We start from the raw sequence: 24,042 nt of genomic DNA on the forward strand, positions 1-24,042 counted from the left end.
ATTTGTTCTACCAGACGTTTAAATGTGATGGCAAGGAGATGCAGCTGGCGGATTGTTTTAGTAATATTCATGAGCCTCTCCAGAAAAGCTCCTATGCTGGGTACTTTTTCCGGCATTTTACAGTAGCCTCAGCAACACTACTGCCCAATCTCCTGCTAGAAATCTAACTATAACGGTAGAAGAGGCGTCAGGTAGATCAGGAGATACACTTCAAAAGGAATCTCCAGCAACCTGGAGAAACACTGGGATTACACTTTAGGACCCCCTGGACATGCTGCAGAAACATCTTCAGCGTGTACAAGGGGCCTAAGTGTACCCACGCAAGCAGCGGATTTGTTGTGTATTTTTCTACAGTGAATCCCCAGCAAAATCTGCTTGTGTTGCAATCAGATTTTGTTGCAGATTTCACCCCTTTTACATTGAAAAGGGTGAATTCCGTTGTGAACATCCTTAAAGGAACAGAGTCACGAAAATTTTTTTTTTTACATCAGTTTGGTTTTAGTGTTTCATTACTTTTTTTTATTTTTACACTTTTTCTTCCCTATGGGGGCTGCCATTTTTTTTTCCATTTCTGTATGTGTCGATTAACGACACATACAGACATGGAATACGGCAGCTACAGTCCCATAGTGAATGCGAACGGGGCCCGTTCCATTCACTATGCTGTACGCCGTCTGTGTGGGAACAGCGCATGCGCCGCTCCCACACAGTCCAAGTTGAACTGCGCGCCGTCCGGCGCCATTTTCCTGTAGACCGGAAGTCGCGGCCGGACAGTAAGATTACTACTTCCGGTCGCGGCTTCCGGACTTGTGCACTTGGAGCGGCGGTAGCAGACGGAGCGGACGGACCGGAGGGAGCGGCGGCGACTGGAGCAGGTAAGTTATTTCTATGTATGTTCGTGTTTCACTGTGTGTTTACTAGTGTATGTTAACCTACTACACTGTGTGTTAGCTCAAAAAATGGCGACACACAGTGTAGGATGTTTGACCGTTCAATCCCCTCGTTTCTCCCGGCACTAGCCAGGATAAAGGAGGGGGGGATTCTGAGAGCTCACTAGAGCGAGTGTGTCTTCCCAAATTTTGCAGCATAACGCAATGTGGTTGCTTTACCACATGCAATGCTGCAATTTTGGGAATTGCTCCATCTAGTGACCAGCACTGGGAAATATAAATTAGAATCTAATTTATAATATTTCCTGACTAGTGAAAAAAAGTAAAAAATTAGAACACTGTTTAATCATTTTTACACTAACTGTTCAATTAAAAAAAACTCGCAACACATTCCCTTTAACAGAATGAGCAAGCTGTGTATATGAAAATCTGCAGCATGCTCTCATATCCATGCAGAAAATGTTCTGCAGCGTGTGGATGAGCTATATTAAAATCTCATCCACATGGCTGGTACTGTAATGTGCTGCACAATTTCCATGCGCTAATTCTCTCTGTAAATCTTCAGCATTTCTGTCTCGTGTACAGGGGACCTAAAATGGATCTCAATAGTCAATCCTTGCTTAGGTTCATTTGCCTATACACATGCATGGTAGTTGGCTGATAATCCTTTTCTCTCTGATGGTTTGGGGCTTGTGCATACACACAGCAGTCAATCTGATCAAGCAAAACTGCAGTTTTGGCGGAAAGGATCAAAGGCCCAGGCCTTCAATAAGACAAGGTAGATTTCAAAGTACTTTATACTATTGCCATTAGACCAGTGCATTTAAGCTGGACTCCTTTTTCTTTTTTTTTAAATTCTTTTATTTGTCATTTTGTTATTTTATATCACAAATCGTACAAATAATATACACAACATAGTGCAAAAATGGCATTGAAAATCATACAACAGATCACAGGTCAGTTATCAGCCTCACATCAACACATGAGTTCACCTGAGAGTACCATGACGCTGAAAACACTTATGTAAGAAAACTCCGGTATGCACCCTGAACTCGCAGCCGTGCATGATATGTCCTAAATGTGCATAAGAGCATTAAAGAGAGCTGGACTCCTTTTTCATTGGTCTGACCTAATGGAACCAAGTAGCCAGCTCTGAAGAAAATTAATAACAGATAAGCAATACCCATTATGTATGGATTTATATGCTTTTTATGCCCATGACTTCACATCTGCTTTCATTGTTTTCTTTTTTAAGTAATATAAAAAAAAAAATCTGTGTGTATGAACAATTTGTAATAACAAAGAACCAAAATAAATCAAAAATACACCATTTATGCTGTCTCTTTTTCATAACTTTTTTGTTGTATGGTTCTCGGAATGCGGCAATTCAAAAATGAAAAATCTCCTGCCGTCCTTAGGACCTGTTCTTATCAGCGTCGGGCTTCCGTTCGACCTTTCCGTCGGAGGAACCGATGAACAGAAAGCCAAACTGAAACCTCACAGAAAGAAAACAAATGGAAACCAATTGCAACGGAAGCATTACCATTGGAATCAATGGTAATTCAAACGGAAACTATAGTTTATTTTTGGCTTTCCTTTCATCAGTACCTCCGACAGAAAGGTCGACAGAACCCATGAACTGAAGCCCAATGCTCATGTGAACACACCCTTAACGTCAAAGTAGCCTCATTCCTTAAGGGGTTAAGGAAATACGGTCCTTACTAACCTCACAGCGAAAGGAAACTGAGTGTGAATTGATTGGCCTAAAATTATACGTTTTTATTTTTTTAGGAGCAGCAAAACCAGACGCTATCAAAAAATGTCACATTGCAATACAACCACAGGCCAGTTGAATCTGTGTCTTCTGATAAGATACCCATTATGGAAGTTGGTAGCTGGAAGCCTGGTAAAAAGGTTAGGCTCTTTATATGTGGACAAACTGGAGTAGGAAAAACTACCTTTGCCAACGCACTGAAAGAGGTATTGTATATTTCTAAGCTGCTCATTATTCCCATCTTATGCCAAAATTGGCTGATAGGTGCAGGTCCTCCCTCTGGGACATCCACCTTTCTTGTGACTCCATTCGACCATTCCCTGTTGCCACAGACTCCATACGATGAAATGAATAGGTGCGCACTGCCCTTTCCATTGAAGTCTATGTTTGTAAGGGGGGTTGACACTTTAATTCCTCCCCTCTTGCAGCTTGTAATGATTTGAGTTTCAGCTTTTGTGCCCACCCTGTCTTTTTCCATAATATGTCATCCCCATGTTGTCTTCCCTTGTCTTAGGCCCCATGCACACGACAGCAAAAAACCTCTGTTTTTGCGGACCGCAACTGCGGTCCGCAAAAACGGAGCCATTCACTTTCATTGAACACTGACACCTTTCCGTAGCACTACGGAAGGGTGTCAGTGCCGTGGAAATGTTCCGGGAATTATGGAACATGTCCGTTCTTTCGCATTTTGCGGGCAGTGCTCCCATACTTTGTATGGGAGCACGGCCCGAAAATGCGGCTGTCAGTCAGCGGCCGGCCGTGCCCGCAATCGCGGGCCGTGATTGCGGGCACGGTCGTGTGCATGGGGCCTTACTTGTGGTTGCTGGGGCTGCAGAGGAGGACAGTAGCAGGGGAGGGAGCAGGTAACTCCCAAGAAGAACAGAGCATAGTCGCTTATCAAGTGCCATAATGCTAGCGCTCTGCCACTGAGGTGTGGAGAAAGCCTCCTCTTAATGTGGTACGAAAGAGGGAATTACAGAGTGGTGTCCATTCATCCGTCGTGACATAACAGGATGGAGGAGACAGGGACAGCAGAGGAGGCTCTTTAGGGGAGGGACACGATGGGACTAAATAGTGTGGTTTGAGCCTGGGGCCTCACCAAAACATAGTAATACTTAGTGGTAGCGTTCCACATAGAGCAGATGTGGGAAGCCTGCTGCAAGTTTAGAGTGTCTGCAGGTGCAAGCAACCTTTCCTTCCACTATGCCCCTCCGCACCCTTACTAACCAAACTATGGGGAGGATAGGTATATGTGTCTATTGCCTAATGATTTAATACTACTGTCAAGTTAATTGTTATACAGTACTAATTGCTATCCTGTTAACACATAGGACTGCCTACGGAGGTAAGCACGTCTTAAGGGGTGGTAATATGGAGGTCTGAGGGATTAAACTCTCTTTCTCAATGACGGAGTCCAGGACCAGTACACAATAAGTAACGCAGTGTACTAACAAGAGCCAACTTTTTCAAATTCTAAATAATCGGTATAATTGTGATTAAAGTGAATATAACTTTTAATGTTCATATCCTCTTCTTTACATACCAGACAGGGCCTCTGGCCATACTACAACATTACCTTACTGGTCCAAAAATTCCTCCTTCCACCAAAGGAGTAGTTTGTTCACAAACTGGTTTGGAAGGTGAGTTGTTATGTTTCAATCAATATGATGAGAATCGTTAATTATGCGTACCTAACTTTTCTGGTGACTTTTCAGAATAAGCTGTCATATGTATGTACATGAGTAATAACACTATTTCTGGCCATTATATGACTTGTATTCTGCATTTTTTAGAAGTTTTCCCCTCTGCAAGCTTTAGCTCTAATTCTTAATTTTCCCTAAACTGGTGGGTGGAGCCTAAGGCTGGGTTCACACGACCTATTTTCAGACGTAAACGAGGCGTATTATGCCTCGTTTTACGTCTGAAAATAGGGCTACAATACGTCGGCAAACATCTGCCCATTCATTTGAATGGGTTTGCCGACGTACTGTGCCGATGACCTGTCATTTACGCGTCGTCGTTTGACAGCTGTCAAACGACGACGCGTAAATTGACTGCCTCGGCAAAGAAGTGCAGGACACTTCTTTGCAACGTAATTTGAGCCATTCTTCATTGAAGTCAATGAAGAGCAGCTCAAGATTACGGGCGTCAAAGACGCCTCGCATAATGCGAGGAGGAGCTTTTTCGTCTGAAACGACGCAGCTGTTTTCTCCTGAAAACAGTCTGTCTTTTCAGACGTAAAAGGAAGCTAGCGTGTGCACATACCCTTAGACTTCTATGGGCAGTATGTAACATGATCCCTCAGCAAACTAATAGTCTGTCTCGCCTTAAAGAGACGGATTTAGCAGTAAATTTAGGGTGAGTGAACAATGAGTAGGGAGAGGAGGAAAGGAGCCTGATAAGTGGAGAAAAAGAAATTTTTGTCTAAAAAGAAATATTACAAAGTTTCTTATATTCGCTCGTACTATTGACCATTTGACAGTTACCAGCTATTCTCTGTTCTCCTTCTTTAGGAACATCTTTGGCGATTTGGGATTTTGCAGGGCAAATGGAGTACTGTTTCAGCCACTCTCTACTCCTCAGGACTAGTGGACCCAATACATTATACTGTGTGATGTTTAGTTTAGAAGGGATTGAGAGTGACATTTATGGAGGACAGAGGCGCGCTCTGGAACAGGTATATTACAATGTGTGTATATGTGTGCGTATATGTATATATTGTAGCGTCCACGGCCGCGGACCATCAGGATTACTCACCCCATGATGGCCGCAGCCATGGATCTGTGAGCACTGGCCCGCATCTCCTCTCAAGGAGACGCCAGCGCTCACTTACACTCCGTTCTGCTGTGTCCTGGGCTATAAAAAGGGCTCGGCCCTTTCACTCATTGCCTGAGCATTGTTGTGTTTACCCGTGTTAGTCTTGCAAATGGTCCCTTAGTGTTATCCTGTTCCCAGTGTTCCCGTACCTGCTACCTGTATCCTGTTTCCCGTGCTACCGTTGTTCCTGTGTCTTAGAAAGTTGGAGTTGTTTTGTGCCATCGGTCACGCCTGCTGTGTTACACCACGCCTGGTGTCTGCTGCCAAGGTCCCATCTGGGCTGTCTGAACTGCTACAGGTACCCTTGTGCTTGGACTATATAGACCTTGACTTGGTACACTGTTTGGCCAGCTGCTATTCCGCTACGGCGGTACAGCCCAGTGGGTCCACAGATCGTGACAGTACGCTCAGGCCATGGACCCGCTGATCAACCCAAGACCGTAACGACATCACAAGCCATGCAGGCGGATATGCTTGTCTGCTAATTACGACAGTACTAACTCCTCCAGGCGGTGATTGCCATTACACATTGGTTCCTGTTGCTCCGGTTGTTCCTCCTTCTACACCTCCTGTCAGTACCAGAGTTGACTCCCGATTCTCGCTGCCACTACCTCCTCGCTACGACGAAGACGAGAGTACCTTCAGGGGATTTCTGAACCAGTGCCAGATCCACTTCAGTCTACATGCCAGAGAATTTCCTACTGATGGTGCAAGGATCGCATTTATAGTCTCACTCCTTACTGGCAAGGCCCTAGCATGGGCAAACCCTATTTGGGAACGTCAGGGACCAGAGACCTGTGACTTCCAGTGTTTTCTACAGACTTTTCACACGGTATTTGAGGAACCTGGACGAGTCTCCTCAGCAGCTGCATCTCTTCTGACCCTTCGCCAGGGGGACTCCTCCATGGGCGAGTACGCCATTCAGTTCCGCACCGTGGCGGCAGAGCTGTCCTGGAACAACGAGGCCTTGGTGGCTACATTCTGGCAGGGACTATCTCATAAAATTAAAGACGAGCTTGACGCTCGTGTTCTGCCACCTACCCTGGATGACATTATACTTCTAGCCACCCGGATTGACATGAGGATCCAGGAGCGATCCCAAGAGGTTCGTCGGGAGAGAAGATTCCCTAAGCTGGCTCCTATCCTTCAGCAATCCCTGTTGCCCTCACCAGTTGTCCCACCACCGGAGCCTATGCAGGTGGACCGGCTCAAACTGTCTGCCCAGGAGAAACACCGCAGACGCACTTTAGGACTTTGTCTGTATTGCGTCCTCGGAGGCCATGTTGTGCGTTTGTGCCCTCAGAAGCAAAAGACAACCCTAGGTGGAATGGCGCTAGATAGAAAGTTCTCCTCTAAACTGTCCATTCCCGTGACCATAGTGTCTGGTGAAAAGACGCACTGGGTCTCTGCATATCTGGACTCGGGGTCCGCAGCAAACTTATCCAAAAAGACCTAGTGGATCTTCTCCAGTTGCCCACAGTCCTTCTGGATTCGTCTTTGGCTGTTGCCTCGGTGAATGGACTGCCTCTTCCTGATCGTATCTGAAACCAAGCCGCTGAAGTTCCAAGTTGGAGCCCTTCATTCGGAACTAATTTAGTTTCTTGTTTTACCTAAAGCCGTCAATCCTGTCCTACTGGGCCTGCCTTGGCTCCGACTACATGCCCCAGTCCTGGATTGGAATTCCGGAGTTCTCCAATGGGGCTCCAAATGTTGAAGCCGCTGTCTGTTACAGATCCATCCTGTCCAGCCTTCTCTGCCTCAGTCATTGGCGGGATTACTGTCACGGTGCGGGGTGTAGATGTCACGATGCGGAATGTGGACCCACTGGGCCGTACCGCGTTGCGGGGATGGCAGCTGGCCAAACCGGAAGGTACACAGTTCAATGGTTCAGCGAGAGTACCTGAGGCAATCGTAGGCAGTGGCGAGGCGGACACGTCCAGAACCAGGCGGTGGGAAGTCGTTCGGTGAGGTGTAGCAGGGTAGCGTAGACTGTAGCACAGCACGGCAGTTAGCACAGCACGGCAATAAAACTAGGTAGCACGGAAACAGGATACGGGATACGGAATACAGGAGCAAGGTACACTGGGAGGCTGGAAGACACTGGGAGACCATAAGCAAGACGAACAATGGGAAAACTAACAACGCTCTGGCAAAGGGCAAGAGGGCAGAGCCCTTTTTATAGCCCAGGGCATCCTGGGCCAGATTACAGTTTTTACAAAAACGCGCGCACTGGCCCTTTAAGGCCGTGCACGCGCGGGCGCGCGCACCCGCCGGAGACACTCGGAATCCGGAAGAGAGTGCCGGCGCAGGAACCACTGTGGGACTAGGAGTCCTGGAGTAGCGGTTCAGGACCACCGGTTTTAGCAGGGAGACGTGAAAGGAGTTAGGAATCCTGAGAGTGGGGGGGAGCCGCAGCTTGTAGGATACCGGGTTAATTTGTAGCAGGACTACAAAGGGACCAAGGAACCTCGGGGCAAATTTGCATGACGGCACCTTCAGCCGGATATTCCTAGAGGACAGCCAGACTTTAGTCCCTGGAAGGAACTGCGGAGGCGCCCGTCTTCTTGTGTCTGTCTTTCTCTTCATGCGGTCCACTGCCAAGAGGATAGAAGATCGGGTCTGTTGCCATATCTGTAGAAAGTCCCTGAAGGTGGAGTCGGCTGCAGGCACCTGGGACATTGTAGAAACAGGAAGAGGTATACGAGGATGTTGGCCGTAGACGATGAAAAATGGACTGGATGTGGTCGACTCACTGGTGTGGTTGTTATAGGAGAACTCTGCCCACGGGAGCAACTGCACCCAATCATCATGGCGCCTGGACACAAAGTGACGTAGGTAGTTCTCCATAATCTGGTTAACTCTCTCGACTTGCCCGTTGGACTGGGGATGATAGGCCGAAGAGAAGTCCAATTTCACACCAAGGAGCCCGCAGAGTGCTCTCCAAAACTTCGAGGTAAACTGGACACCTCTGTCCGAGACAATATGCAGGGGCAATCCGTGCAGACGGAAGATCTGCTGTATGAAGAGGTCAGCCAACCACGTAGCAGACGGCAGAGCGGTCAACGGGATGAAGTGAGCCATCTTGGAAAATCGATCCACCACCACCCAGATCACACTGCAACTCGCAGAAGGAGGAAGATCCGTGACGAAGTCCATAGCGACATGTTGCCACGGGGCAACGGGCACAGGCAGTGGTTGGAGCAAGCCCGCAGGTCTGGAGTGAGCAACTTTATTTGCTGCACAGACTGTGCACGAGGAGACAAAGTCCATGACATCTTTGGGCAGCGTGGGCCACCAGAACTGACGGGTGATTAAATCTTGGGTCTTACGAGCACCCGCGTGACCTGCCAGCTTAGAGTTGTTACCCCAGCGAAGAATTCTTCCTCGGTCAGCCAGACGCACAAAAGTCCTACCCGGAGGAATGTCTCTGACTTGCAGGGGATTCACAGAGAAGATACAGGATGGGTCAATAATATTCTGTGGAGATTCCATGGCGTCCTCGGTTTCGAAAGATCTAGACAAGGCATCGGCCCTCACATTCTTGTCGGCGGGACGGTAGTGGAGTTCGAACCGGAACCGAGCAAAGAACAACGACCACCTGGCTTGACGAGGATTCAACCGCTGGGCCGTCTGTATGTAGGTCAAATTCTTGTGATCCGTGAAGATCAGGATAGGGTGAACCGCGCCTTCCAGTAGGTGTCTCCACTCCTGCAGAGCCAGTTTGATGGCCAGTAACTCCCGGTCCCCAATCGAGTAGTTACGCTCTGCGGGAGAAAACAGCTTGGAATAGTAACCACATACCACGGCCTTGCCTTTCGGTCTTTTCTGGAACAACAGTGCACCAGCACCCACCGAGGAGGCGTCCACCTCTAACGAAAACTGTAAGGACACGTCCGGATGGTGCAGAATGGAGGCAGATGTGAAGGCTTTCTTTAAGGATTCAAATGCGGCTTCAGCCTCCGGGGTCCACAACTTGGCATTCATACCTTTCTTAGTGAGGGTGGAGATAGGTGCTGTCAAGATGAGAAGTTGGGGATGAAGAGTCGGTAGAAGTTGGCGAATCCTAGAAAGCGTTGGATGGCCCTTAAGCCTTGGGGGCGTGGCCACTCCAGGACGGCCTTTACCTTCTGGGGATCCATCTTGAGACCCTGATCTGAGATAATATAGCCCAGGAAGGATAGAGACTTCTTCTCGAACACACACTTCTCCAATTTGGCGTAAAGTCGATTCTCTCTTAGACGGAGCAACACCTGGCGGACATGACTTCGATGAGTTACTGGGTCTGGGGAAAAAATCAGAATGTCATCGAGATACACCACAACACAAACATACAGGAGATCACGAAAAATGTCATTGACAAATTCTTGGAATACTGCGGGAGCGTTACACAGGCCGAAGGGCATAACTAAGTATTCGTAATGCCCATCACGAGTATTAAAGGCAGTCTTCCACTCGTCACCTCGACGAATCCGGATCAGATTATAGGCCCCCCGCAGGTCCAGTTTAGAAAAAAAATTTGCCCCCCGTATGCGATCAAACAGTTCCGAAATTAAAGGCAGAGGATACCTGTTCTTCACCGTGATCTGGTTTAGGCCTCGGTAGTCGATACAAGGTCGTAATGATCCATCTTTCTTTTTAACAAAGAAGAACCCTGCCCCGGCCGGGGATGAAGATTTACGAATGAAACCCCTCTCCAGGTTCTCCTTGATGTAAGCCGACATGGGCTGGGTCTCTGGCAAGGAGAGAGGATACACTCTACCACGAGGAGAAGACGATTCCGGAACCAGGTCGATTGGGCAGTCGTATGCCCGGTGTGGCGGCAAGGTCTCGGCCTCCTTTTTATTGAAGACATCGCCGAACATAGAGAAACAGAGGGGCAAACCTGCCAACAACTGAAGAGGAGCGGGCTGTGGCGACTGGATGTGACTCAGACAGCGGTCAAGACACTTCGGGCCCCACTGGAGAACCTCTCCAGAGTTCCAATCCAGGACGGGGGCGTGCAGACGAAGCCAAGGCAACCCCAACAGCACGGGATTGACGGCCTTGGATAGGACGAACAGAGAGATGATCTCGGCATGAAGGGCTCCCACTTGGAGTTTCAACGGCTTGGTTATGGACACAACTGGGTCTGGTAATGGCAGTCCATCCACCGAGGCAACGATCAACGGCCTTTCAAGCGGGATAGTGGGCAACTGTAGAAGATCCACAAGATCCTGGCAGATGAAGTTGGCTGAGTCCAGATATGCGGAGACCTGATGAGACCTCTCGCCAGCAATAATGGTTACAGGAATAAATAGTTTGGAGGAGAGTTCTTGCTTTAATGTGTTGACGCCCAGGGTTGTCTCTCCAACCAAGCCTAGGTGCTGGGGTTTTTTGGCTTGAGGACACAGACGCACGACGTGGCCAGCGAGGCCGCAATATAAGCACAGTCCAGAGGTGCGCCTGCGCTGTTTCTCCTGGACCGATAATTTTAGTCGGTCAACTTGCATCGGAACCTCAGGCAAAGCGATAGAAGCAGGCAAGAGGGGTTGCTGAAAGTTGGGCGCCAGTCTAGGACGCCGACGCTCCTGACGAACTTCATGGGATATCTCCCTCAGCCTTATGTCAACCCGAGTGGCAAGCAGAATCAAGTCGTCCAACGCGGGAGGCAGGTCTCGAGCAGCCAGTTCGTCCTTGATCTCGGGCGACAGACCATGCCAATAGGATGCCACAAATGCCTCATTGTTCCAGGATAGCTCTCCTGCCAGAGTCCGGAACTGAATAGTATACTCGCCCACAGAGTTGTCCTCTTGGCGAAGGTTGAAGATGGCGGTGGCGGCTGATGAGACTCGTCCTGTTTCCTCAAAAACGGTTCGGAAAATTCGTGCGAACTCCTGGAAGTCTCGGGTCTCGTGTCCCTGACGTTCCCAGATAGGGTTAGCCCATGCCAGGGCCTTGCCGGTCAGGAGGGAGATGATAAATGCGATCTTGGCTCCATCTGACGGAAATGCCCGAGAGTGCAGGGTAAAATGAATGTGGCATTGGTTCAGGAACCCCCGACAAGCACTGGCGTCTCCATCGAACCGAGAGGGCAATGGCAGCGAGAACCGAGGGTTCGTACAGGAACTGCCAGGAGGAGCAACAGGAGGGTCGGCTTGAGGAACTTTCACAGAAGCAGGAATGGAGGCAACTAGCGTCCCTAGCTGCTGCGCCATAGAGTCCACGGCCACGAGGATCTGGTCCTGCCTAGCTCGGAGATCCAGCAGATCCGCCTGCATGGCTTGGGAGGGTGACAAGCCCTTGATTTGGCCAGCGGGGTCCATGGCCAGAGCGTACTGTCACGGTGCGGGGTGTGGATGTCACGATGCGGGGTGTGGACCCACTGGGCCGTACCGCGTAGCGGGGATGGCAGCTGGCCAAACCGGAAGGTACACAGTTCAATGGTTCAGCGAGAGTACCTGAGGCAATCGTAGGCAGTGGCGAGGCGGACACGTCCAGATCCAGGCGGTGGGAAGTCGTTCGGTGAGGCGTAGCAGGGTAGCATAGACTGTAGCACAGCACGGCAGGTAGCACAGCACGGCAATAGCACTAGGTAGCACGGAAACAGGATACGGGATACGGAATACAGGAGCAAGGTACACTGGGAGGCTGGAAGACACTGGGAGACCATAAGCAAGACGAACAACGGGAAAACTAACAACGCTCTGGCAAAGGGCAAGAGGGCAGAGCCCTTTTTATAGCCCAGGGCATCCTGGGCCAGATTACAGTTTTTACAAAAACGCGTGCACTGGCCCTTTAAGGCCGTGCACGCGTGGGCGCGCGCACCCGCCGGAGACACTCGGAATCCGGAAGAGAGTGCCGGCGCCTGACTGGGGGACGACGCTGCAGGCAGGTAAGCTGTCCATGGCCACGGCCGTCGGGGTTAATGACCGATCGACGGGCCGTGGCCATAGACGTTACAATTACCCCTTAATTTCTCGAAGTTTGCGGATGTGTTCAGAAAGAAGGAGGCTGAGAAGCTTCCTCCACACCGGGCTTATGGCTGCCCCATTGAACTGGTTCCAAATGCGTCCCCTCCCCGTGGTCGGGTATACCCTCTCTCCTTACCAGAGACTCAGTCTATGTCAGCCTATATCAAGAAGAATCTGGGGAGGTGTTTCATAAAAAAAAGTCCTCCTCCCCGGCCGGGGCCATGTTCTTTTTTGTCAGGAAAAAAGACGGATCTCTTCGGCCTTGCTTTGACTACCGTGGTCTCAATCAAGTCACGGTCAAGAACAAATATCCATTGCCACTCATTTCCAAACTATTTGACTTCATACGAGGAGCCGAGATCTTCTCTAAACTAGACTTGCGGGGGGCTTACAATTTGATCCGAATCCATCAGGGTGATGAGTGGAAGACGGCGTTTAACACTCGAGATGGGCACTACGAATACCTGGTGATGCCCTTCGGTCTGTGTAACGCTCCCGCGGTCTTCCAGGAATTCGTCAATGATATCTTCCAAGATCTTCTCTATGTCTGTGTTGTGGTCTATCTCGATGATATTCTGATTTTCTCTCCAGATCCGACGACTCATCGGATGCATGTTCGTCAAGTTCTACTGCGATTCAGGGAGAATCGTCTGTATTCCAAGCTGGAGAAGTGCGTCTTTAAAAAGAACTCTCTGCCCTTCCTGGGTTACATCATCTCGGATCAAGGTCTCAAGATGGATCCTGAGAAAGTAAAGTCCGTCCTGGAATGGCCACGTCCTCAGAGCCTGCGGTCCATACAGCGTTTTTTGGGATTTGCCAACTTCTACCGGCCGTTTATCCCAGACTTCTCATCATTGACGGCTCCCATCTCTACTCTTATCTAGAAGGGTGTGAACGCCAAGATGTGGACTCCAGAGACAGAATCTGCATTTAATAGCCTCAAGAATGCCTTTAACTTAGCCTCAATCTTCCATCATCCTGACATCTCTCGACAGTTCTCGTTGGTGGTGGATGCTTCCTCTGTCGGTGCACGTTCACTTCTGTTCCAGAGAGGCCTCAAAGGAAAGGAAGTGATATGTGGCTATTACTCGAGACTTTTTTCCTCCGCAGCGCGTAATTACTCTATTGGGGATCGGGAGTTACTGGCCATTAAATTGGCTCTGAACGTGTGGAGACATTTGCTAGAGGGCTCAGCCACTAGCATCCTGATATACACCGACCACAAGAACCTTAGGGTATGTGCACACGATGAGAGGCTTTTACGTATGAAATGACAGACTGTTTTCAGGAGAAAACAGCTGCCTCGTTTCAGCCGAAAAAGCTCCTCCTCGTATTATGTGAGGCGTCTGTGCCGCTCGTAAATCTTGAGCTGCTCTTCATTGAGTTCAATGAAGAACGGCTCAAATTACGTTGCAAAGAAGTGCCCTGCACTTCTTTGCCGAGGCAGTCAATTTACGCGTCGTCGTTTGACAGCTGTCAAACGACGACGCGTAAATTACAGGTTGTCTGCACAGTACGTCGGCAAACCCATTCTAATGAATGGGCAGATGTTTGCCGACGTATTGCAGCCCTATTTTCAGACATAAAACGAGGCATAATACGCCTCGTTTACGTCTGAAAATAGGTCGTGTGAACCCAGCCTTACGTATTTCCAGTCAGCTCAACGGCTGAACCCCCGTCAAGCCAGGTGGTCGCTGTTCTTCGCCCGGTTCCAGTTTGTGCTCCACTATTAGCCCACAGACAAAAATGTGAGGGCTGATTAGGGGTCCAGGTAATTTAAAACAGGACACCGTGGAGCCTCCGCAAAGTATCATTGACCCATCCTGTATTATTTCTGCTAATACATTGCAAGTCAGAGACATCCCTCCTGGGAGGACTTTTATGCGGTTGGCAGACAGTCGGAGAATCCTTCGCTGGGGGCACAGCTCCAAACTGGCTGGGCATGCGGATGCTCGTAAGACCCGAGATCTGATTGCCCATCATTTCTGGTGGCCCACGCTGCCCAAAGATATTGTGGACTTTGTCTTGTCCTGCACTGTGTGTTCTTTCAACAAAGTTGCTTACTCCAAGCCTGCCGGTCTGCTCCAACCTCTGCCTGTGCCCAATGCTCCCTAGCAGCATATAGCAATAGACTTTGTCACTTCCTTCCTCTACAGGATGCAATACGGTCTGGGTGGTGGTGGACCGATTCTCGAAGATGGCTCATTTTATCCCGCTGACCATCCTATCTTCTGCTCCTCAGCTGGCGAAACTCTTCATCCAGCACATCTTCCGTTTGCATGGTTTGCCTCTTCATATCATGTCTGATCAGGGGGGGGGGGTTAAGTTCACCTCAAAATTCTGGAGAGCCATCTGTAAACTCCTAGATGTGAATTTGGACTTTTCTTCAGCCTATCATCCCCAGTCTAATAGCCAAGCCGAGAGGATTAACCGAATCATGGAGAATTATCTTCGCCACTTCATCTCCATGCAGCATGATGATTGGGTACAGCTTCTTCCATGGGCTGAGTTCTCGTACAACAATTCTCCACACCATTCTACATTGTCTACAGCCAACATCCACTAATTCCTCTTCCTGTTTAGGCTACATCCCTGGTAGCCGCAACTGACTCTGCATTTGGAGATTTTCTACAGGTCTGGCAGCAAATCCGGTCCTATATTCTGCAGGCAGTCGATCGCATGAAGCGAAAACCAGATGCTAAGAGAAGAGAACCACGTCTATATTATCCATGTACCAAATTCTGGCTATCCTCAAGGAATATCCGGCTGAGGTTGCCGTCATACAAGTTTGCTCCCTGGTTCCTCGGACCCTTTAAGATCCAACAGCAAATCAACCCTTTCATATTTCCCTCCTGAAGCCTGTGGTACTGAACCACTACACAAAAACGCCGAGCCCTGCAGTTCCTCCCAGCGGTTCTTCCGATGTATTCGAGGTTAAGGAGATCCTGGACTTCAAAAAAGTAGGAGGAAGAATATTTTATTTGGTGGATTGGAAGGGGTTTTGGTCCAGAGGAGATGTCCTGGGAGCCAGAAGAGAACCTCAATGCTCCTGCCCTCATTAAAAAGTTCCTCTCTCGCTCTGGTCCCAAGAAGAGGAGGCGTAAGAGGGGGATACTGTAGCATCCACGGACGCGGACCGCCGGGATTACTCACCCCCCCCCCGACGGCCGCAGCCATGGATCTGTGAGCGCTGGCCCGCATCTCCTCCCCAGGAGACACCAGAGCACACTTCCGCTCCGTTCTGTTGTGTCCCGTAGGGCCAGCACCAGAGCGTGCACATTAAAATAATCATTAATTAACCCATCATCACACTTGGACTCTGCCCTTTCACTCATTGCCTGAGCATTGTTGTGTTTAGTCATGTTAGTCTTGCAAATGGTCCCTTACTTAGTGTTATCCTATTCCCAGTGTTCCCATACCTGCTACCTGTATCCTGTATCCCGTGCTACCGTTGTTCCTGTGTCTTAGAAAGTTGGAGCCCTGTTGTGCCATCGGTCACACCTGTTGTGTTACACCTGGTGTCTGCTGCCAAGGTCCCATCTGAGCCTAGCCGTTACTACTGTCTGAACTGCTACAGGCACCCTAGTGCTTGGACTATATAGACCTTGACTTGGTACACTGTTTGGCCAGTTGCTATCCCACTACGGCAGTACGGCCCACCGGGTCCACATACCCGCAAATCGTGACATGTGCCCACAAATATGTTTCTGTAAATGTTTGTTTTTCCCTTGATAAACTTATGTTAATAGATGCTTTGGATTCTTTTTTTACTGATACACAAGCACTTTTTCAGGATTTTTTTAGAGTTTTGGTTAGGAATCTGAGGCTTGATGAAGCTTGTCATGGAATTTTGTGTAGAAAGCTTGGCCAAGAAGCCAGATATTAAAGGAGTTTCCAGACTTATGTTAGTAAATGGTTTCCACGCTAACGCTAAATTAGGCTTTAACACCTTAATGAACGGTCCATTTTGTGCGTTAATGACCAAGGATTATTTTTTGTTTTTTCACTGTTGCATTCTGAGAGTCGTAACTTTTTTTTTATTCCGTCGACATAGCCGTATAAGGCCTTGTTTTTTGCGGGACGAGTTGTATTTTTCAATTGCATCATTTTTGGGTGCATATAATATATTGATTAACTTTTATTAACTTTATTTTAGGAAAAAATTGAAAAAAAATGGCTTATCCAGCATTTTTTTCAGGTTATACATTTACGCCATTCACTATGCGCCATAAATAACATGTTACCTTTATTCTATGGGTTGGCACGATTATATTACCATATATGTAAAGGTTTTATGTTTTCCTACGTTTGCAAAACAAAAATCCTTTTAAAAAAAAACAATTACTTGTTTTTGCATCGCCGCATTCCAAGAGCCGTAACTTTTTTTTACGTCGATGTAGCCATATGTGGGCTTGTTTTTTGCGGGACAAGGTGTAGTTTTCATCGGTAATATTTTGGGGGACGTGGGACTTATTGATTAACTTTTATTTGATTTTTTTATGGTGGGAATGGGAGTAAAAAAGGAATTTTGCCATTGTTTTTTGCTTTTTTTTTTTTTTTTTTTTACGCCGTTCACCCGGCAGTTGAATTAATTGTTAACTTTATTGTTTGAGTCGTTACGATCGCGGTGACACCATATGTGTATGTGTTACTTGTTGTTTTACACTTTTACTAAACAAAACTACTCTTTGGGGAAAAAAATTGTTTTTATTTGATTTTTACTGTAATCTTTTTTTTTTTTTTTTGTCCCACTAGGGGACTTCACCATGCGATCTGCTGATATCTCATATAATGCTTTGGTATACTTAGTAACTTTGGCATGGCCTAATAGGCAGATGCTGAAGGCAGACCTGGGGGCCTTTGTTAGGCCCCCGGGCTGCCATGGAAACCCGACGGCGCCCTGCGATTTCTTTGCGGGGGGTCGATGGGGTGACAGAGGGAGCTCCCTCCCTCTGTCAAACACATTAGGTGCCGCTGTCGCTATTGACAGCGGCATCTAATAGGTTAAACTGCCGGAATCGGAGAGCGCTTCGATTGCGGCAGGAGCCAGGCGGTGTATAATAGCCATCCTCTGGCCGCTGATCGCGTGGGTACACTGGCAGTACCCACCTGATCAGAGCGACGGATATATCCATCGCTATGCGGGAACTAACACCTGCTTACGACGGATATATCCGTCGCTCGTCGTTAAGGCGTTAAAGGGGATTTTGCATTATATTAAAAGATGGTATATCTACAGGATATGGCATCACTTTGTGGCAGGGACCGTTTTAGACAAAGCGTGGCTCTGGCAAATGTTAAAAGTGAGCCCCCAAATTCTGAATTACTGTATCAATAATGCAGTCAATTCAGAATGCGATGTGCAGAGAACTGCATCGCTGATTTCTAGCTCATCCAGTAGTGTTGCAAGCCCCAAAGCACATGTCCCCCTCACACAAAAAATATTATCTATATACATATACAGTTATTAAATCATACCACTATACCAGATTAAATATTAGGCTCAATTCACATCTGAGTCGGGCTTCCGTTCATGGGTTCCGTCAGACCTTTCTGTCAGGGAAACCCATGAACGGAAAGGCAAATGGAAGTCATAACTTCCGTTGGCATTACCATTGATTTCAATGGTAATGCTTCTATTGCAAATGGTTTCCATTTGCCTCTATTCCGTAAGGGTTCAGTTTTTTTGGCGGAATCAATAGCGCAGTTGACTACGCTATTGACTCCACCATAAAAACGGAAACCTTACGGAACGGAGACAAACTGAAACCATTTCCAACGGAAGCATTACCATTGAAATCAATGGTAATACAAACATAGATTGGATAGAAGGAAAAAACGGCTGGCACTGCTGAACCAGAATCACTGGTATGAACGGAGCATATAAAAATGGTCTTCTTATCTTTGCTGATTATAGCAGCTACGTTGCCTAGGGGTGCTCATCGATCAGTACAGCACAATGGAACTTGAATGGAACAAGTAGAAATATCGAGGCACTCACCAGTTTGCAACAAACTTCTTTATTTCTGGATCTCGGTCAGGATGTGGAATCAAGCCTACGGCCGTTTCACGTGCGTACACGCTTTCTCAAGGCCAGAAATAAAGAAGTTTGTTGCAAACTGGTGAGTGCCTCGATATTTCTACTTGTTCCGTAATACAAACATAAGCTATGGTTTCAGTTTGGTTTCCGTTTATGGGTTCCCCTGACGGAGAGGTCTAACAGAACCCAGGAAGGGAAGCCCAACGCAGATGTGAACTAAGCCAGACCTGGATAATGTTACTGAACACAACTTACTATTATAAGACCAATATTACTAATAATAACAACACAATACAAGTTCCACATAATACCGCTACACCATAACCACATAGTGACCAAATAATATTTTCATACGGTTACTGAATAATATCTCCACACCATGACCACATATTACCTCCACATAGTGACTTAATAATACCGCCATATTGTTACTGAATAATACTGCCACACCATCACCACAGTGACTGAATGATACCCCCATACTGTTGCCGAATAAAAATCACTATACAAAGACCAATATTACCACCATATAGTGGTAGATACCAGTTCTACACAGGAGCTCTGCAGACCATATAATATTACCACCTTATAGTGACCATATAGTGGTAGATGCCAGTTATACACATGAGCTCTGCAGACCATATAAGTGATTACAGCACTTTTATATCCAGTGACTCCCCAAGATGGTAATAATGATCCGTTAGTGCCTGACACAATAAAAGTGCCCCCTTTTTGCCCCCACACAGTAATAATGCCCCCTTTGTGCCCCCTGTAGGATAGCGCCACAGCATCCCCTGTAGATAGCGCCACACACACTCCCCTGTAGATAGCGCCATGCACAGCCCCCTGTAGATAGCGCCACACACAGCCCCCTGTAGATAGCGCCACACATACAGCCCACTGTAGATAGCGCCACAGCATCCCCTGTAGATAGCACCACACCCCCCTGTAGAAAGCGACACGCACAGCCCCCTTTAGATAGTGCCACGCACAGCCCCATGTAGATTACACCACACACACAGACCCCTGTAGATAGTGCCACACCACACACAGCCCCCTGTAGATAGCACCACACATACAGCCCCCTGTAGACAGCGCCACACACACAGCCCCCCTTGAAGAAAGCGCCACACACACAGCACCCCCTTGAAGATAGCACCACACACACAGCCTTCCTTGTAGATAGTGCCACACAGCCCTCCCCGTGCATAGTGCCACACAGCCTCCCCTGTATAGTGCCACACAGCCCCCCTTGTAGATAGTGCCACACAGACCTCCCCCTGTATAGTGCCACACAGCAATCCCCCCCTTTTTAGATACACAGGCCCCCTTGTAGATAGTGCCACACAGAAATCCCCTCATTTTAGATAGACAGCCCCCCCTAGTAGATAGTGCAGCAATCCCCCTCGTTTTAGATACACAGCCCCCTCATGCTACGGGCCCCGTAGCAGCCGCTATGGCTGCTATTGTGGGCAGGGGGCCCTTAGAGGATAGGGGCCCTGGGCAATTGCTCAGTTTGCCCCCCCTAACGCTGGCCCTGCTTTGTGGGTTCTAACTGCTGGACCATCAATCCTTTGAATGAAGCTAAGCACTGGAACATCTTAAGTGTGAGCTCTGCACAGCAAGTGTAAACTCTCCTAGCCACTTACTGTGCAGGCAACAGCAACACAATCCTATTCTCTTGATTGGTTATTTTTCTGCAGTTCCCTACAAAGCGTGTGACCAGGTGTGCATGAGAAAGGCTTTTTTCCTTCTCTGGATCTTCAGAGGGTCCCAGAGGTCGGTCCCCCACCTATTATAATGCCATATCCTAGTGATATGCCATAACATTTATCAGATGGGAAAACCCCATTAAGATTTATGAACTTTAGACTGAAAAACACCTTCACATTTAGAGGGCATCATGTAATACTGGTGATTCTTCTTAAAGGGGTCAAATAGGATTACAGAAATATACTTGAAATAACTGATAATGTTCCATTTACTTATATAAACCATTAGAACTGAGTAGCTGAGTCTATACGCATTTTCTTGCTTTATACTTTAAGGGGTTTTCCCACGAGAGACATTTATGACATATCCACAGGATATGTCATAAATGTCAGATATATGCAGGTCCCACCTCTGGAACCTGCACCTATCTCCAGAACGGGGCCCCCTAAACCCCGTTCAGCCGCTGTGTGTTGCAGCTGAATGAGGTAAATTCCGACTATGAAAATTTTTATATGGTCATGAGTTAGGTAAACAGCTTAACTCGTGGAGCTACGCTGTTTGCGTATCTCCAATAGTAGTGAATGGCATTTACAGAAGCAGCGTAGCACCGTAACTGCCATTAAGTTCTTTTTTTTCAACATTTAATTTTTATTAATGTTTTCAGGTAGTACAAAAACAGTAAATACGGCAATATATCTCCAATCAGGTTATCAGTGACGAAATGTATACATAACACACATGTTATTCACAATGAACAATTCTTGTCACGTTATTTACATTGAGACATAAAACCCGGGCAGTTGCAATACATATCAGTGAATTACTCAAAGAAAAGAAAAAAAAATATTAAAACAAATAAAACAAGGAAAAACAAGAAGAACAACAAACAAACATCGTCCATCCAGATCTAAGCATGTGTTAGCCTTGTTACATGCCTGTGGATGAGGTAGAAAAGCATGATGCCGGCCATTATTACTCGTGCCCAGGTATCTTAGTGTCAGGGCTTGGCCAGTCACCTACCTGCAGCGGAGTCCCTAGGCCTCCGATGAAATCCCAGGTGTCTGCTTTTAACGGGATCAAACTGTGGGACATATAGAAGTACCCGAGTTAGAGCTCGGGATTGAGGAAGCCAGATAGGTCTGCCATGGCTCCCAGAGCTTTAGAATTTTAGGCAACCGGTGTGTTCGCAGCGCATACATACGTTCCATCGTAAAGGAAACATTCACTAGATTGATAAGTTCAGGAATGGGAATGATGTCGTTACATTTCCATGACCTAGCAATCAACAAACGGGCCGCTACAATAATGTGACTAGACACTGTCCCAGATGCCGCTGGGATCTCTGACATTTCAAGAAAACACAAGGCCATAGCCGGATTTGGTTTAACAATACAGGAAGACACTTGGGAAATCATTTCAAATACCTTTACCCAAAATGAGTGAGCCTCAGGGCATTGCCACCACATGTGGAAATTTGAACCTCTGCACCCACATCCCCTCCAGCACGCCTCCGAGTAAGTAGGATCAGATCTCGCAATCTGTGAAGGAGTCATATACCATCGTAGTAGTAGTTTTTGAGACGATTCCCAATGTTTCACCCCCTTAGAGATTTTCCTAGTCCATATGAAGGCCGAACCCCATTCCTTCAAGGTGAAGGATGAGTGTAATTCTCCCTCCCATTTTTCACAATAAGGAGGCCTGCTGGAAAGAAGGCGAGCACACAGGTCCTTATAAAACATAGAAATACCCTTCTTTTGATTTACAGGACCGAAATAATAAGTTTGGGCCACAGAAGGGAATAGGGGCTCGTTAACATTCAAAGAGGTGAAGAGATGCCTAATGCATAGATACTTATAGAAATCCCTATTCGGGATAGAGTACTCCGACACCAGGTCAGAGAACGCCAGCAGAGTGCCGCCCATGAACAGCTTGTGTATATGAGAAATTCCGGAGGATATCCAGCTGTCCAGAGACACCCCCGGCAGCTCAGAAGTCAGAAATCTCAAAGGTAAATTTTTTATAAGTGTAAGAGCCGATGAGGGGAGATATGTTGAATAGTGCTTCCAAGCTTTATGTGAAGCTGTGATAGGTGGGGACAATACCCCAGAAGGCTTAATGTTTACCTTGGGGGTTTACCCTCAGGAGTGATAGAAGAGGTTGGTCTACTATGGTCTGTTCTATATGGGCCCATTGTTTTGAGGGCGTGGACGTGCACCAGAACTTTAGCTGATCAAGAATAGCCGCCCGGTAATATCTCTGGACATCCGGCACCCCCATCCCGCCCCTCCGCCAGTGTCTGTACATCGTGTGCATCCTGATTCTTGTTTTTTTGTGCGCCCATATGAAATTGTTCAACAATCTCTGGAGGTCTCTTAAATACGAGTTAGGAAGGGGTATTATCACCGTACGAAATTGGTACAAAATTATGGTTATAATCATCATTTTAATGACCGCGATTCTGCCCGCCCAGGATGTACTGACATGGGAATATGATGCCAACAGTTGTGGAATGGTTTGCAATAGTGGGCTAAAGTTATGTTTAAAAAGGAGATTAGTGGACGTGGTAAGAGAAATGCCTAGATACGAAATTTTAAGGGGATTCCATTGGAAGGGAAAGGCGCTCTGTATAGAGGCTTGGACATGTAGAGGAAGACCTGCGTTCAGCAAGTGGGACTTGTTGCAGTTAACCTTGTAATATGACACCTCCCCGAATTTGTCTAGAGTCTTTTGAGCTTCTGTCAGAGAAGCTAATGGGTTTGTTAAGGAGAGGATCACATCGTCAGCGTATAGCCCTATTTTATGAAGGGTATGACCAACTTGAATTCCCTGTATATCAGTGTTCTGCCGGATTGCCTCCGCTAATGGTTCCATTACCAAAGCAAATATCAGAGGGGAGAGTGGGCATCCCTGTCGAGTGCCATTAGTAATGGGGAATGGTGTGGAAAGGAAGCCAGAGGCTAAGACTTGGGCGGAAGGGTTAGAGTATAACGCTAGAATCGCAGATTTAATCCATCCTGTGAACCCGAATTTGGTAAGGATCGCACCCAGGTATCCTCAGTGAACCCTGTCGAATGCCTTCTCCGCGTCCAGAGCAAGGAGCACAGAAGGCACTCGCCGTTTTTCAGCCCAGTCTATCAGATTAACATATCGCCTTGTACCATCAGGCGCCTGCCTGCCTGCAACAAATCCCACCTGGTCCTCATGTATAATGGTAGGGAGTAGATTAACCAATCTGTTGGATATTACCTTGGCATAAAGTTTAATGTCCACATTCAAAAGTGAAATGGGACGGAAGTTTGCCGGGGAGTCCGGGGACTTCCCGGGTTTTGGGAGCGTGACTATAGTAGCGGACAGCATCTCCTCTGGGAAGGAGCCGGCTGCCGCCGCTTTGTTGAACACCTCCACCAGGTGTGGGGACAGCACCTTCGAAAAAAATTGAAAATAATAATTAGTGAACCCATCGGGGCCCGGTGCCTTGTGCTGCGGCAAGCTTTTAATGGCTCGAGAAAGCTCCATTTCTGTAAAAGGTGCTTTTAGGGCAGAACCATCGGTTTCTGAGAGGGAAGGGAGATTCATGCCGCCCTAGAAATTGTATATGTTTACCGGGGAAGGTTGGTGAGTCGATTGATCCTCTTTCAGATTATATAAATTATAGTAATAGTTCCTGAATTGTTCATTTATCTCTTGAGGGTGAGTAATGTGACCCCCCCTGGCGATCTAATATATATGCAGTTCTCTGTTTAGCATTGCGCTTTTTGATCATTTTGGCTAGTAAGGCTCCCGGTCTATTGCCTTGAGTATAAAACCCCAACTGCATAGATTTTGACATTGTCAAATATCTTGACATAAGCACACTTT

The 24,042-nt window shown here is 47.5% G+C and overlaps 1 protein-coding gene across 2 annotated transcripts in view; it reads left to right on the top strand.

Moving 5' to 3' along the window:
- LOC142748001 (uncharacterized) overlaps positions 1-24,042 on the top strand; it is a 96,137-nt gene that overhangs the window by 44,596 nt on the left and 27,499 nt on the right. For both annotated transcript variants that reach the window (XM_075855117.1, XM_075855118.1), the window contains exons 10-12: positions 2,682-2,870; positions 4,211-4,304; positions 5,178-5,341. In XM_075855117.1, the coding sequence (XP_075711232.1) occupies positions 2,682-2,870; positions 4,211-4,304; positions 5,178-5,341 (447 nt within the window). The remainder of the gene's footprint in view (positions 1-2,681; positions 2,871-4,210; positions 4,305-5,177; positions 5,342-24,042) is intronic.

The sequence above is a fragment of the Rhinoderma darwinii genome, chromosome 3, assembly GCF_050947455.1.
Source record: "Rhinoderma darwinii isolate aRhiDar2 chromosome 3, aRhiDar2.hap1, whole genome shotgun sequence".
Lineage (NCBI taxonomy): Eukaryota > Metazoa > Chordata > Amphibia > Anura > Rhinodermatidae > Rhinoderma > Rhinoderma darwinii.